Source organism: Oncorhynchus tshawytscha, linkage group LG12, assembly GCF_018296145.1.
Source record: "Oncorhynchus tshawytscha isolate Ot180627B linkage group LG12, Otsh_v2.0, whole genome shotgun sequence".
Classification (NCBI taxonomy): domain Eukaryota; kingdom Metazoa; phylum Chordata; class Actinopteri; order Salmoniformes; family Salmonidae; genus Oncorhynchus; species Oncorhynchus tshawytscha.
In genome coordinates, this window is record NC_056440.1 from 48,433,849 (window position 1) to 48,447,222 (window position 13,374).

At 41.3% G+C, this 13,374-nt stretch overlaps 1 protein-coding gene across 1 annotated transcript in view; it reads right to left on the minus strand.

Moving 5' to 3' along the window:
- Nucleotides 1-13,374, minus strand: part of LOC112264159 (C-Jun-amino-terminal kinase-interacting protein 1) — a 144,495-nt gene that overhangs the window by 19,033 nt on the left and 112,088 nt on the right. Inside the window, exon 7 of the mRNA XM_042330731.1 lies at nucleotides 9,378-9,550. Within this exon, the coding sequence (XP_042186665.1) occupies nucleotides 9,378-9,550 (173 nt within the window). The remainder of the gene's footprint in view (nucleotides 1-9,377; nucleotides 9,551-13,374) is intronic.

Here is a 13,374-nt window from a genome sequence, read left to right on the forward strand (position 1 = left end):
CGTATATTGCAGCATAGTAACTAATAACCACTTAACTATCCTAGAGGTAAGCAACATTCCATCCTTCACAATCCTGTAACTAATAATTCGACATCTGTAAGTATTCATATTCAAATCAAATAAAACTTCATTTGTTACATGCGCCGAATACAACAAGTGTATGCTTACTAACAATCCCTTATCCAACAGTGCAGTTCAAAAAGAGTTAAGAAAATATTTACCAAGTAGACTAAAATAAAAATAATAATAAAAAATGACACAAAAGTGTGTGTGGGTACAGGTTAGTTGAAGTAATTTGTACATGTAGGTAGGGATGAAGTGACTATGCATAGATAATAAACAGCGAGTAGCAGCAGTGTACAAAAGGGAGGGCGGGTCAATGTCTGGCTTTGGGGTAGAAGCCTTTTAGTCCTAGACTTGGCGCTCCGGTACCGCTTCCTGTGCGGTAGCAGAGAAAACGTTCTATGCTGTGTGTCTGGAGTTTCTGACAATTTTATGGGCTTTCCTCTGACACTACCTACTACTACGACCTACTACTATAGGTCCTGGATGGCAGGAAGCTTGGCCCCAATGATGTACTGGTGTTACGTGCCTCCTAGAAGGAGGGAGGTGCAGGAATCAGGAGCAGGAGAGCAAGGAAGTCCCAGTGGCACAATCGTTTATTCAGAAGTCCCACCTTAACAACAACATGGGGGGGAACATGCCCAAACGAGGTCGCCACATACAGGGAAATAAATGCTACACACGGAGGAGAAACCTCTACTCCTAAACACATACCAAAACGGCACAACTGCCGTGAGAAAGAAAACCCTGTGGTGCAAACACGCACCCCAAACAAAGTAACCACAGCAAACAATCCTGCACAAAGACTAGCAGGCAGCGGAGGTTAATAAACCCACCGAAATCAACTAAATGGACACAGGTGTAAACAAAACAGACAGAGACAAACAAAAAGGAAAAATGGATCGGTGGCAGCTAGTAGGCTAGCGACGACGACCGCCAAGCACCGCCCGAACATGGAGAGGAGCCACCTTCGGGGGAAGTCGTGAGAACTGGGCCGTTCGCGCTGCCCTCTGTAGCACCTTATGGTCAGATGCCCGAGCAGTTGTCATAGCAGGCAGTGATGCAGCTGTAGAACCTTTTGAGGATCTGGGGACCCATGCCAAATCTTTTCAGTCTCCTGAGGTTGACACAGTTTTGTCGTGCCCTCGTCACGACTGTCTTGGTATGTGTGGACCACGATAGTTCGTTGGTGATGTGGACACCAAGGAACTTGAAACTCTCGACCCGCTCCACTACAGCCCCGTTGATGTTAATGGGCCTGTTCGGCCCGCCCTTTCCTGTAGTCCACGATCATCTCCTTTGTCTTGCTCACATTGAGGGAGAGGTTGTTGTCCTGGCACCACACTGCCAGTTCCCTGACCTACTCCCTATAGGCCGTCTCATCGTTGTCAGTGATCAGGCCTACCACTGTTGTGTTGTCAGCAAACTTAATAATGGTGTTGGAGTTGTGTTTGGCCACGCAGTCGTGGGTGAATCGGGAATACAGGAGGGGACTAAGTACACACCCCTAAGGGGCCCCAGTGTTAAAGATCAGCATGGCAGATGTGTTGTTGCCTACTCTTACCAGTTGGAGAGGGGGGTGTTTAGTCCCAGAGTCCTTAGCTTAGTGATGAGCTTCGTGGGCACTATGGTATTGAACGCTGAGCTGTAGTCAATGAACAGCATTCTCACAAAAGTGATGATTTTGTCCAGGTGAGAAAGGGCAGTGTGGAGTGTGATTAAGATTGCCTCATCTGTGGATCTGTTGGAGCGGTATGCAAATTGAAGTGGGTCTAGGGTGTCTGGGAGGATGCTGTTGATTTCAGCCATGACCAGCATTTTATAGCACTTCATGGCTACTGACGTGAGTGCAACGGGGCGGTCATCATTTAAGGCAGGTTACCTTTGCTTCCTTGGGCACAGGTAGGTCAAGCAGACCACAGAGTGGTATTTACAGACTCGGTCAGGGAGAGGTTTAAAATGTCAAGGAAGACAGTTGACGGTTGCACATGCTTTGAGTACACCTCCTGATAATATGTCTGGTCCAGAGGCTTTGTGAATGTTGACCTGTTTAAAGGTTTTGTTATTCCTTGTTAAAACTTGTTAAGGATAGGGGGCAGTATTTCCCCTTTGGATGGACAATGGACACAATTGTGTTCCCATAGTGAACTGCATCAAAATCTGTCCTAAATTGCTAATATATGCATATTATTATTATTATTGGATAGAAAACACTCTGAAGCTTCTAAAACCGTTTGAATTATGTCTGTGACTAAAACAGAACTCACAGGGCAGGCAATCTTCCAAACTAGTTTTGGAATCCTGAAAGTTGGGGCAACTTTGACATCATCGCCCCCTACCTTCCCAACAAGTTATGGATCTGGAAACACTTCCTATGTCTTCCACTAGATGTCCTCATTCAGTAGAAAGTGTAATGGAGCATTTGCTGTGAACTTTGACCTAATGGGAAGTAAAAGTAGTAAGTGTCGCAAAGATTTTCATGTGCTTGAGGGCGCGTATGCGTTAGAGTGCTTCGTCTGTTCCAGTCAGCCCCAGATGAACTAGGATTGCCCGGTTAGAATGATATTCGATCTGTATGATTATAACATCCTGAAGATTGATTCTGCACTTAGTTTGACCAGTTTCGTCGACGTGTAATATGTAATTTGGAAGTTTTGATGCAAAATTATTCTGGACCAGAAGTCATTTTTTGGGCATTTGAGCTGAAAGTGGTAGCAAATGCTGCTACATGGACAATAGAATTGAACATTATGAAACAAAACGATTTATTGTTGAACTAGGACTCCATGCACTACATTCTGATCGAAGACCATCAAAGGTAAGGGAATATTTATGTTGTAATTTTGTATTTCTGTTGACTCCAACATAGCGGAGAAATATTGTTACGTCTGAGCGCCGTCTCAGATTATTGCATGGTAGGCTTTTTCCGTAACGTAAAAAAAAATGTGACACAGTGGTTGCATTAAGAACCAGTGTATCTTTTTAATTATATGTAGAACATGTATCTTTAGTCAAAGTTTATGATGAGTATTTCTGTTATCTGGCGTAGCTTTCTATAATTCCTCCGGACATTTTGGAGAATTTTCTGAACATGGCGTCAATGTAAACCGAGATTTATGGATATAAAATGCATAGCAAGCTGCAAGTTTTAAGTTCCTCGGCATACACATCACAGACAAACTGAATTGGTCCACTCACACAGACAGCATCGTGAAGAAGGCGCAGCAGCGCCAGGAGGCTGAAGAAATTCGGCTTGTCACCAAAAGCACTCACAAACTTCTACAGATGCACAATCGAGAGCATCCTGGCGGGCTGTATCACCGCCTGGTACGGCAACTGCTCCGCCCTCAACCGTAAGGCTCTCCAGAGGGTAGTGAGGTCTGCACAACGCATCACCGGGGGCAAACTACCTGCCCTCCAGGACACCTACACCACCCGATGTTACAGGAAGGCCATAAAGATCATCAAGGACATCAACCACCCGAGCCACTGCCTGTTCACCCCGCTATCATCCAGAAGGCGAGGTCAGTACAGGTGCATCAAAGCTGGGACCGAGAGACTGAAAAACAGCTTCTATCTCAAGGCCATCAGACTGTTAATAAACAGCCACCACTAACATTGAGTGGCTGCTGCCAACACACTGACACTGACTCAACTCCAGCCACTTTAATAATGGGAATTGAAATCGGCGAGATCAAAAACAGTGATGGGAAATGATGTAAATATATCACTAGCCACTTTAAACAATGCTACCTTATATAATGTTACTTACCCTACATTATTCATCTCATATGCATACGTATATACTGTACTCTATATCATCGACTGTATCCTTATGTAATACATGTATCACTAGCCACTTTAACTATGCCACTTTGTTTACATACTCATCTCATATGTATATACTGTACTCAATACCATCTACTGTATCTTGCCTATGCTGCTCTGTACCATCACTCATTCATATATCCTTATGTACATATTCTTTATCCCCTTACACTGTGTATAAGACAGTAGTTTTGGAATTGTTAGTTAGATTACTTGTTGGCTATTACTGCATTGTCAGAACTAGAAGCACAAGCATTTCTCTACACTCGCATTAACATCTGCTAACCATGTGTATGTGACAAATAAAATTTGATTTGATTTGATTTGATTTTTGATTTATTATCGAACAAAACATAAATGTACTGTGTAACATGTCATATGACTGTCATCTGATGAAGATTTTCAAGAGGTTAGTGAATGATTTTTTTTTTAATCCTGCTTTTGTGATTTTATCTTTTGTGGTACAAAATGGCTACGTTTTTTCTTTGTTTTGGTGGTGGTCTAACATAAATATATGCTGTGTTTTTACCGTAAAACATTTTAAAAATCTGACACGCTGGGTAGATGACCAAGGTGTTTATCTTTCATTTGAGGTATTGGACTTGTTAATGTGTGGAGGTTAAATATTTCTAAGAATATTTTTGCATTCCCTGCGCCACCGTTTCAGCTGAACGGGGGGGTGTAGTTCCTGTAGGGGAACCCATAGGCTTAACAAGTTGACCAGCATTTTATAGCACTTCATGGCTACTGACGTGAGTGCATGGGGCGGTCATCATTTAGTCAGGTTACCTTTGCTTCCTTGGGCACAGGTAGGTCAAGCAGACCACAGGGTGGTATTTACAGACTCGGTCAGGGAGAGGTTGAAAATGTCAGGGAGGACAGTTGACGGTTGCACATGCTTTGAGTACACGTCCTGATAATATGTCTGGTCCAGAGGCTTTGTGAATGTTGACCTGTTTAAAGGTTTTCTTATTCCTTGTTAATGTGTGTTCATGTACTTCTCATTATTTCACCATGTATTACTTTAATGATGTTAGAAAGATCGCTAGATAAAACGGGATTAGCCGACCCCATTGAAATGTATGGTGTTTAGCTTGGCAGTTAGCTAGCCCCATTGCTATTAATATTTCTCTCTTTAATCGTCATGTAAACTAATCAGCATGGATGTGTGTGTATGCAAATGTATATTTGTGTTAGTATACTCACCTGTGTCCTACCTGTTTAGTCTATTTTGGTTCATCCTGGATGTTCACCTCCATGTAAAATGCCCTATCTAAAAAGGACTATTGTAGCCTATATCTACCTTCTGAGACCTGTAAATCAGGTCCTGTTCTCTCCAAACATGTTATGTGTTACTGTTTAGCTTTGATACATCCAATTCTACATGTATCTATATATTCACTACCAGTACACCTACTCATTCATTGTAGAAAAATAGTGAAGACATCAGAACTATGAAATAACACATATGGAATCATGTAGTAAACAAAATATATTTTATATTTGAGATTCTTCAAATAGACACCCTTTGCCTTGATGATAGCTTTGTACACTCTTGACATTCTCTCAACCAGCTTCATGATGTAGTCACTTGGAATGCATTTCAATTAACAGGTGTGCCTTCTTAAAAGTTAATTTGTGGAATTTCTTTCCTTCTTAATGCATTTCAGCCAATCAGTTGTGTTGTGACAAGGTAGGGGTGGTATACAGAAGATAGCGCTATTTGGTAAAAGTTCATGTTATGGCAAGAACAGCTCAAATAAGCAAAGAGAAACGACAGTCCATCATTACTTTAGGACATGAAGGTCAGTCAATACAGAAAATTTCAATAACTTTGAAAGTGCAATTGCAAAAACTTCAAGCGCTATGATGAAACTGGCTCTCATGAGGACCGCCACAGGAATGGAAGACCCAGAGTTACCAGGATAAGTTCATTAGAGTTACCAGCCTCATAAATTGCAGCCCAAATAAGTGCTTCACTGAGTTCAAGTAACAGACACATCTCAACATCAACTGTTCAGAGGAGACTGTGAATCAGGCCTTCGTGTTCGAATTGCTGCAAAGAAACCACTACTAAAGGACACCAATATGAAGAAGAGACTTGCTCGGGCCAAGAAACATGAGAAATGGAGATTAGACCAGTGGAAATTTGTACTTTGGTCTGGAGTCCAAATTGGAGAATTTTGGTTCCAACCGCCACGTCTTTGTGAGACGCGATGTGGGTGAACGGACGGTCTCCGCATGTGTATTTCCCATCGTAAAGCATGGAGGAGGAGATGTTATGGTGTGGGGGTGCTTTGCTGGTGACACTGTCTGTGATTTACTTAGAATTCAAGGCACACTTAACCAGCATGGCTCCCACAGCATTCTGCAGCGATATCCCATCTATATATTTAGATTTGTTTAACACTTTTTTTGTTTACTACATGATTCCATATGTGTTGTCATAGTTTTGATGTCTTCACTATTTGTTTGTCAACAGGACAATGGCCCAACAACCTCCAGGCTGTGTAAGGGCTATTTTACCAAGAAGGAGAGTGATGGAGTGCTGCATCAGATGGCCTCCACAATCACCCAACCTCAACCTAATTGAGATGGTTTGGGATGAGTTGAACTGCAGAGTGAAGGAATAGCAAAATATGTGGTAACTCCTTCAACACTGTTGTAAAAGCATTCCAGGTGAAGCTGGTTGAGAGAATGCCAAGAGTGTGCAAAGCTGTCGTCAAGGCAAAGGGTGGCTATTTGAAGAATCTCAAATATAAAATATATTTAGATTTGTTTAACACTTTTTTTTGTTTACTACATGATTCCATATGCGTTGTCATAGTTTTGATGTCTTCACTATTATTCTACAATTTACAAAATAGAACTGTAAAACTTTTGCCCGGTAGTGTATATGAGAATATCATACTTACCTTTTGTCATGCTGTGCTTATAATTTTTGTGCGTACAGTTTTAGACTTCTGAAATTCAAATTATATCTCCAGCCTGGTTCTTGGAGGATTAGCGTTAAGATTAGCGTTAAGAAAAGCTTAGCTGGCTATCTACCTAATAAAGCGCTCATTGGAGAATGACTTTAACTGCAAACATAATGTATTGTCAGCTGTTTGAAGCTGGTGTGCAGAACTGAATGTAAAAATACACAAAAATGTAACTTATGGAGGGGGAGCATACATATCTACATCTTATCAGACTTGCTTTCAATGAGAATGACATGTCAACTCCCATTTCTATGTGATCACGTATATCTACTGTATGTGATCATCATGGTTGCACCATTTCAGTGCAGTAAGCAGTTTGTTTATACCTCTCTATATACACTGCTCAAAAAAATAAAGGCAACACTTAAACAACAACATGTAACTCCAAGTCAATCACACTTCTGTGAAATCAAACTGTCCACTTAGGAAGCAACACTGATTGACAATAAATTTCACATGCTGTTGTGCAAATGAATAGACAACAGATGGAAATTATAAGCAATTAGCAAGACACCCCCAATAAAGGAGTGGTTCTGCAGGTGGGGACCACAGACCACTTCTCAGTTCCTATGCTTCCTGGCTGATGTTTTGGTCACTTTTGAATGCTGGCGGTGCTTTCACTCTAGTGGTAGCATGAGACGGAGTCTACAACCCACACAAGTGGCTCAGGTAGTGCAGCTCATCCAGGATGGCACATCAATGCGAGCTGTGGCAAGAAGGTTTGCTGTGTCTGTCAGCGTAGTGTCCAGAGCATGGAGGCACTACCAGGAGACATGCCAGTACAACAGGAGACGTGGAGGAGGCCATAGGAGGGCAACAACCCAGCAGCAGAACCGCTACCTCCGCCTTTGTGCAAGGAGGAGCAGGAGGAGCACTGCCAGAGCCCTGCAAAATAACCTCCAGCAGGCCACAAATGTGCATGTGTCTGCTCAAACGGTCAGAAACAGACTCCATGAGGGTGGTATGAGGGCCCGACGTCCACAGATGGGGGTTGTGCTTACAGCCCAACACCGTGCAGGACGTTTGGTATTTGCCAGAGAACACCAAGATTAGCAAATTCGCCACTGGCGCCCTGTGCTCTTCACAGATGAAAGCAGGTTCACACTGAGCACTTGACAGATGTGACAGAGTCTGGAGACGCCGTGGAGAACGTTCTGCTGCCTGCAACATCCTCCAGCAGGACCGGTTTGGCGGTGGGTCAGTTATGGTGTGGGGTGGCATTTCTTTGGGGGGCCGCACAGCCCTCCATGTGCTCGCCAGAGGTAGCCTGACTGTCCAGGAGTTGGCGGATGCTTTAGTCCAGGTCTGGGAGGAGATCCCTCAGGAGACCATCCGCCACCTCATCAGGAGCATGCCCAGGCGTTGTAGGGAGGTCATACAGGCACGTGGAGGCCACACACACTACTGAGCCTCATTTTGACTTGTTTTAAGGACATTACATCAAAGTTGGATCAGCCTGTAGTGTGGTTTTCCACTTTAATTTTGAGTGTGACTCCAAATCCAGACCTCCATGGGTTGATAAATTTGATTTCCATTGATAATTTTTGTGTGATTTTGTTGTCAGCACATTCAACTATGTAAAGAAAAACGTATTTAATAAGAATATTTCATTCATTCAGATCTAGGATGTGTTATTTTAGTGTTCCCTTTATTTTTTTGAGCAGTGTATATAGGTATATAGACCAAGGTCAAATTGCGGATAAAATCTACCCAGGACATCATGTCACTTTTCCAGTACCGGGTTTAATTTTTATTTAATTTGTTTCATTACGTGTTTTGCTAGTTTGAGACCTATACTTATGTAAGCAGATGAAGGGTCATGGTTGAAAAAATACGTTAAATAGTCATTTGACCTGGAACAGAAGGGAGGGGTTAAAGTGCTCTACACAAGGTTGGTTCAATGCCATTAATACTGTAATGTGCATCAATATCTTCACCTTCAGAGCTGTCAACACAATAGTGTTCTTTAAAGGGGCAATCTGTGATTGGTTACACACCATGGCAAAGAAATATGACTTTACTTACATGTCATGTGCTTGAATCATTTGATTATGAGGGTCAAACTATTTAATATTTGCTCTCCTTAAAGAGGCAATCTACAGTTGTTATGTTCATTTTTAGACTTTTAAAATAATTATATACTGTAGACCCATTGATTCTTGAAGAATATTACTTCCACATTCTCATGAGTTTAGTTCAAAACTATCAGCTTGTTTTACTCCACTGTGTATAAACTATTTAATTGTAAATAGTTACATAGCCTATTACTTAGTTTTTACCATGTATTGAGGCTATCATTTTGATATCATGAATGGTCAGTCCTTGCATCCATAACTCTGATGAGTGGTTACATTTCTCCAGTCCCATCCCTCAGCTGTTTACCAAATCAAATGCAGGATGTTGGCTTTTTTATTGTTTGAACTACAGATGGCCCCTTTAAATTGCTGCAAATACTCATTTAGCATTTTAGCACTGTCTAAATAAGCAGGGATCAAAGCACTGAACCTTTGAAGCTCTCTGGCTTCTTGGCAACCTCTATGGCGTAGTAAGCAGGGAAGATGCCGCGGGTGCCTGTACGCATGTTGTAGCCTTCGTACCAGTAATCCTCTGCTTGTACCTCCACCAGTAGAGGGTCATCCACCTCCAACTCCAGCTCGTCATCATGGCGAGGGACGAACCTGTAGCCGTCACAGAAACAGGGGCAAATAACCAGACAGAATAACACATCAGATTTTAGAACCTGTTCATGCTTAGAGAGACAATTTGTTAACTGTGTAACATTCAAGTCCACACCTGTGTACTTTGGCTGGTAACAGATACAGTGCACTCAGCTTATACAGATATACAACTGAACTGCTTATAGTGGTCAAACACCATAACTAAGAAATACTCCGGCTGTGTCATGTGTCATTTGGTGTCATGTGTCATGAATCATTTGGTTTAATCATCATGATCAAACTGTTTAATATGTGTGTTCCTTAAAGGGGTAATCTGCAGTTGCTACATACATTTTTTTAAACTTTTGAATTAATTATACATTGATTCTTGAAGAATATAACTTGTATCATAAGCTTAGTTCAACTGCCATCAGAACACAAAATATAAGCCTGTTTTAATCCCTTGTTTTGTAAACAGAGGGTGCATGACAGTACATGAAGGATTACTTGCCTTATACTGTTCAAATGTATGATGAAGTTACGAGTAATGGTAAAAGGATCACCAAATTGAAACATTTCTGTGGTAGTACTTCCATGAATTTCACTGTAGTATTTGCCCTCTCTGTTGAACACAGACCAACAATACACCAAACGACGCGTATTGAGCAGCCCGTTGGTTTGGCAAAATCTGTGTCCAAATCAGTCAAACACTCAATATTTATTGAAAATGTTATTGTATTTTTTGCTTTTAAGAGGTCTGGGGGGGTTGAATTTTTCAGAGAGCCGATCTGTGACCTGCCAAATAACATATACTTATTTAATTGATTTTATGACTCCAGATTTTTCCACCTTGCCGGCTTGGGGATTCAAACCAGCAACCTTTTGGATACTAGCCCAATGCTTAGTTTAAAGATAATTGACATTAGATCATAGTTAGCTTAGCACAATTGCTGGAAGTCTCAAGGTACAGTAGCCAACTCCTCTCAAAAGCATGGAATAAATATCTCCTAGCTACTCCAAAGCTGGGTGGTTAGCACTTTCTATGTATTTTTACAAGTATGCATAAAACTATACAATTTCAATTCTAGTTGTTTTAAATGCAGTTATTTCTTTAACAATTTGATGTAAAATACGCATTTAAAAAAAAATCTGCTGTAGGCGCAAGAAAAGGCTCTGTGCAACCTATCAAGTCAACAGACAATGCTTCAGTTCTGAGCTAGATAGCTGGTAGTTTGTTTAGTGTTCTTCGCCTCTACTAACTCCACATCCCGCATGCGGGAGCGTAATCATCGCCTGACACTAATTTCCATAACGCATCGGACATAAATATCCCAAGAAAATATTCCTATTCATGAAAATCACCAATGAAATATATTAGCCTTGTTGTTAATCACCCTGTCATCTCAGATTTTCAAAATATGCTTTACAGCCAAAGCTAGACAAGCATTTGTGTAAGTGTATCATAGCCTAGCATAGCATTATGCCTTGCTAGCAGCAGGCAACATTTTCACGAAAATAAGAAAACCAATCAAATTAAATCATTTACCGTTGAAGAACTTCGGATGTTTTCACTCATGAGACTCCCAGTTAGATAGCAAAATGTTCCTTTTTTCCAAAAATATTATTTTTGTAGGCGAAATAGCTCCGTTTGTTCTTCACGTTTGGCTGAGAAATCGACCAGAAAATGCGGTCACTACAACGCCAAACTTTTTTCCAAATTAGCTCCATAATATCAACACAAACATGGCAAACGTTGTTTAGAATCAATCCTCAAGGTGTTTTTCACATATCTATTCGATAATATATCCACCTGAACAATTGGTTTCTCATTAGAAGGGATTGGAATAATGGCTACCTCTGTACTTTCCGCAAGATTTTCTGCGGGAGCCATCATGTGACCACTTGCTCAATGTAGTCCCTTACGGCTATTCTTCAACATAAATGCGTAAAATATGGCACAATGCTGTATACACCTTGGGGAATACATAGAAAGCGTAAGCTCATTCGTAGCCCATTCACAGCCATATAAGGAGTCATTGGCATGCAGCGCTTTCAAAATATGGGGCACTTCCGGATTGGATTTTTATCTGGGTTTCGCCTGTAACATCAGGTTCTGTTATACTCACAGACAATATCTTTGCAGTTTTGGAAACGTTAGAATGTTTTCTATCCAAAGCTGTCAATTATATGCATAGTCTAGCATCCTGTCGTGACAAAATATCCCATTTAAAACGGGAACGTTTTTTTTCCAAAAATGAAATACCGCCCCCAGAGTTTCAAGAGGTTTTAAAGAAGATGTATTCATATCACGCTTGGTCTCCTCACTACTACGAACGTGACAATTACCTTCAAACTGCATGCTGAGACATAACAATGGTATTGATGAGTTCATCTGACTAGGTAAGTAGAATAAAGAGCTAAATCCCCAAATCTCGCAGCATCCCTTTAAAAAAGAATAGTTTCACCATATTAAAATGAGAGTTCACTTCACATAAAAAGGGGTGACCTTAATATGAGGACAGACATAAATGAATCACTAATCTCATGAAATCAATTATCTTCGGAAATTACTTTGCCAATGCAAAAACATAACTATGGCTTTCCAATGATGGTGAAAACGTGGAGAAATGTTGAGTTTAAGTGGGTTAAAATCTTCCCAGAAGTCACATGGCGAGTGACATTACAAAATGCAGATTTTTTGCATTTCATAAAAAAATGTATTTATTGACTTGTCCATGTGGTCAACATTAAATGAAATGTAATTTAATATACTGTAACAGTCTTTTAAAATGCAATATTCGTGCACAATTTCTACTGAAAATATAAAATTCCCTATTTGTGGAATGACGCAACTATCCATAGGTTTTTCTGCTCTATTGATTCCAAGAGACTCATTTGGCCTGTCAAATCTATTTGTCATGGAGGATAACATTACAAGAAACCTTACTAAATATTAATATATCAAAGCAAGGCTGAAGTGCAAAAGGTCAATTACTTTAGTGGTTAGGATTACCAAAGTGCTCTGTGTAAGTATGACGGGTTAGAGGTCTTTGTTTAATCAGTGCTAGGATGTAGTTGTGGGTTCAATTCCCACATAAGCTATACTCAGCAAAAAAAATAAACGTCCTCGCACTGTCAACTGTGTTTCTTTTCAGCAAACTTAACATGTGTAAATATTTGCATGAACATAACAAGATTCAACAACTGAGACATAAACTGAACAAGTTCCACAGACATGTGACTAACAGAAATGAATAATGTGTCCCTGAACAAAGGCAGGGTCAAAATCAAAAGTAACAGTCAGTATCTGGCCCTAGACCTCACCCTCCGATCCAACAGGTCCCAGACGTGCTCAATGGGATTGAGATCCGGGTTCTTCGCTGGCCATGGCAGAACACTCTCATTCATGTCTTGCAGGAAATCTCGCACAGAATGAGGAGTATGGCTGGTGGCATTGTCATGCTGGAGGGTCATGTCAAGATGAGCCTGCAGGAAGGGTACCACATGAGGGAGGAGGATGTCTTCCCTGTAACACACAGCGTTGAGATAGCCTGCTATGACAACAAGCTCAGTCTGATGATGCTGTGACACACCGCCCCAGACCATGACAGTCCCTCCACCTCCAAATCCATCCCACTCCAGAGTACAGGCCTAGGTGTAATGCTCATTCCTTGATTGATAAACACGAATCCGATCATCACCCCTGGTGAGACAAGACCGCGACTCATCAGTGAAGAGCACTTTTTGCCAGTCCTGTCTTGTCCAGCGACGGTGGGTTTGTGCCCAACGTTGTTGCCGGTGATGTCTGGTGAAGACCTGCTTTACAACAGGCCTACAAGCCCTCA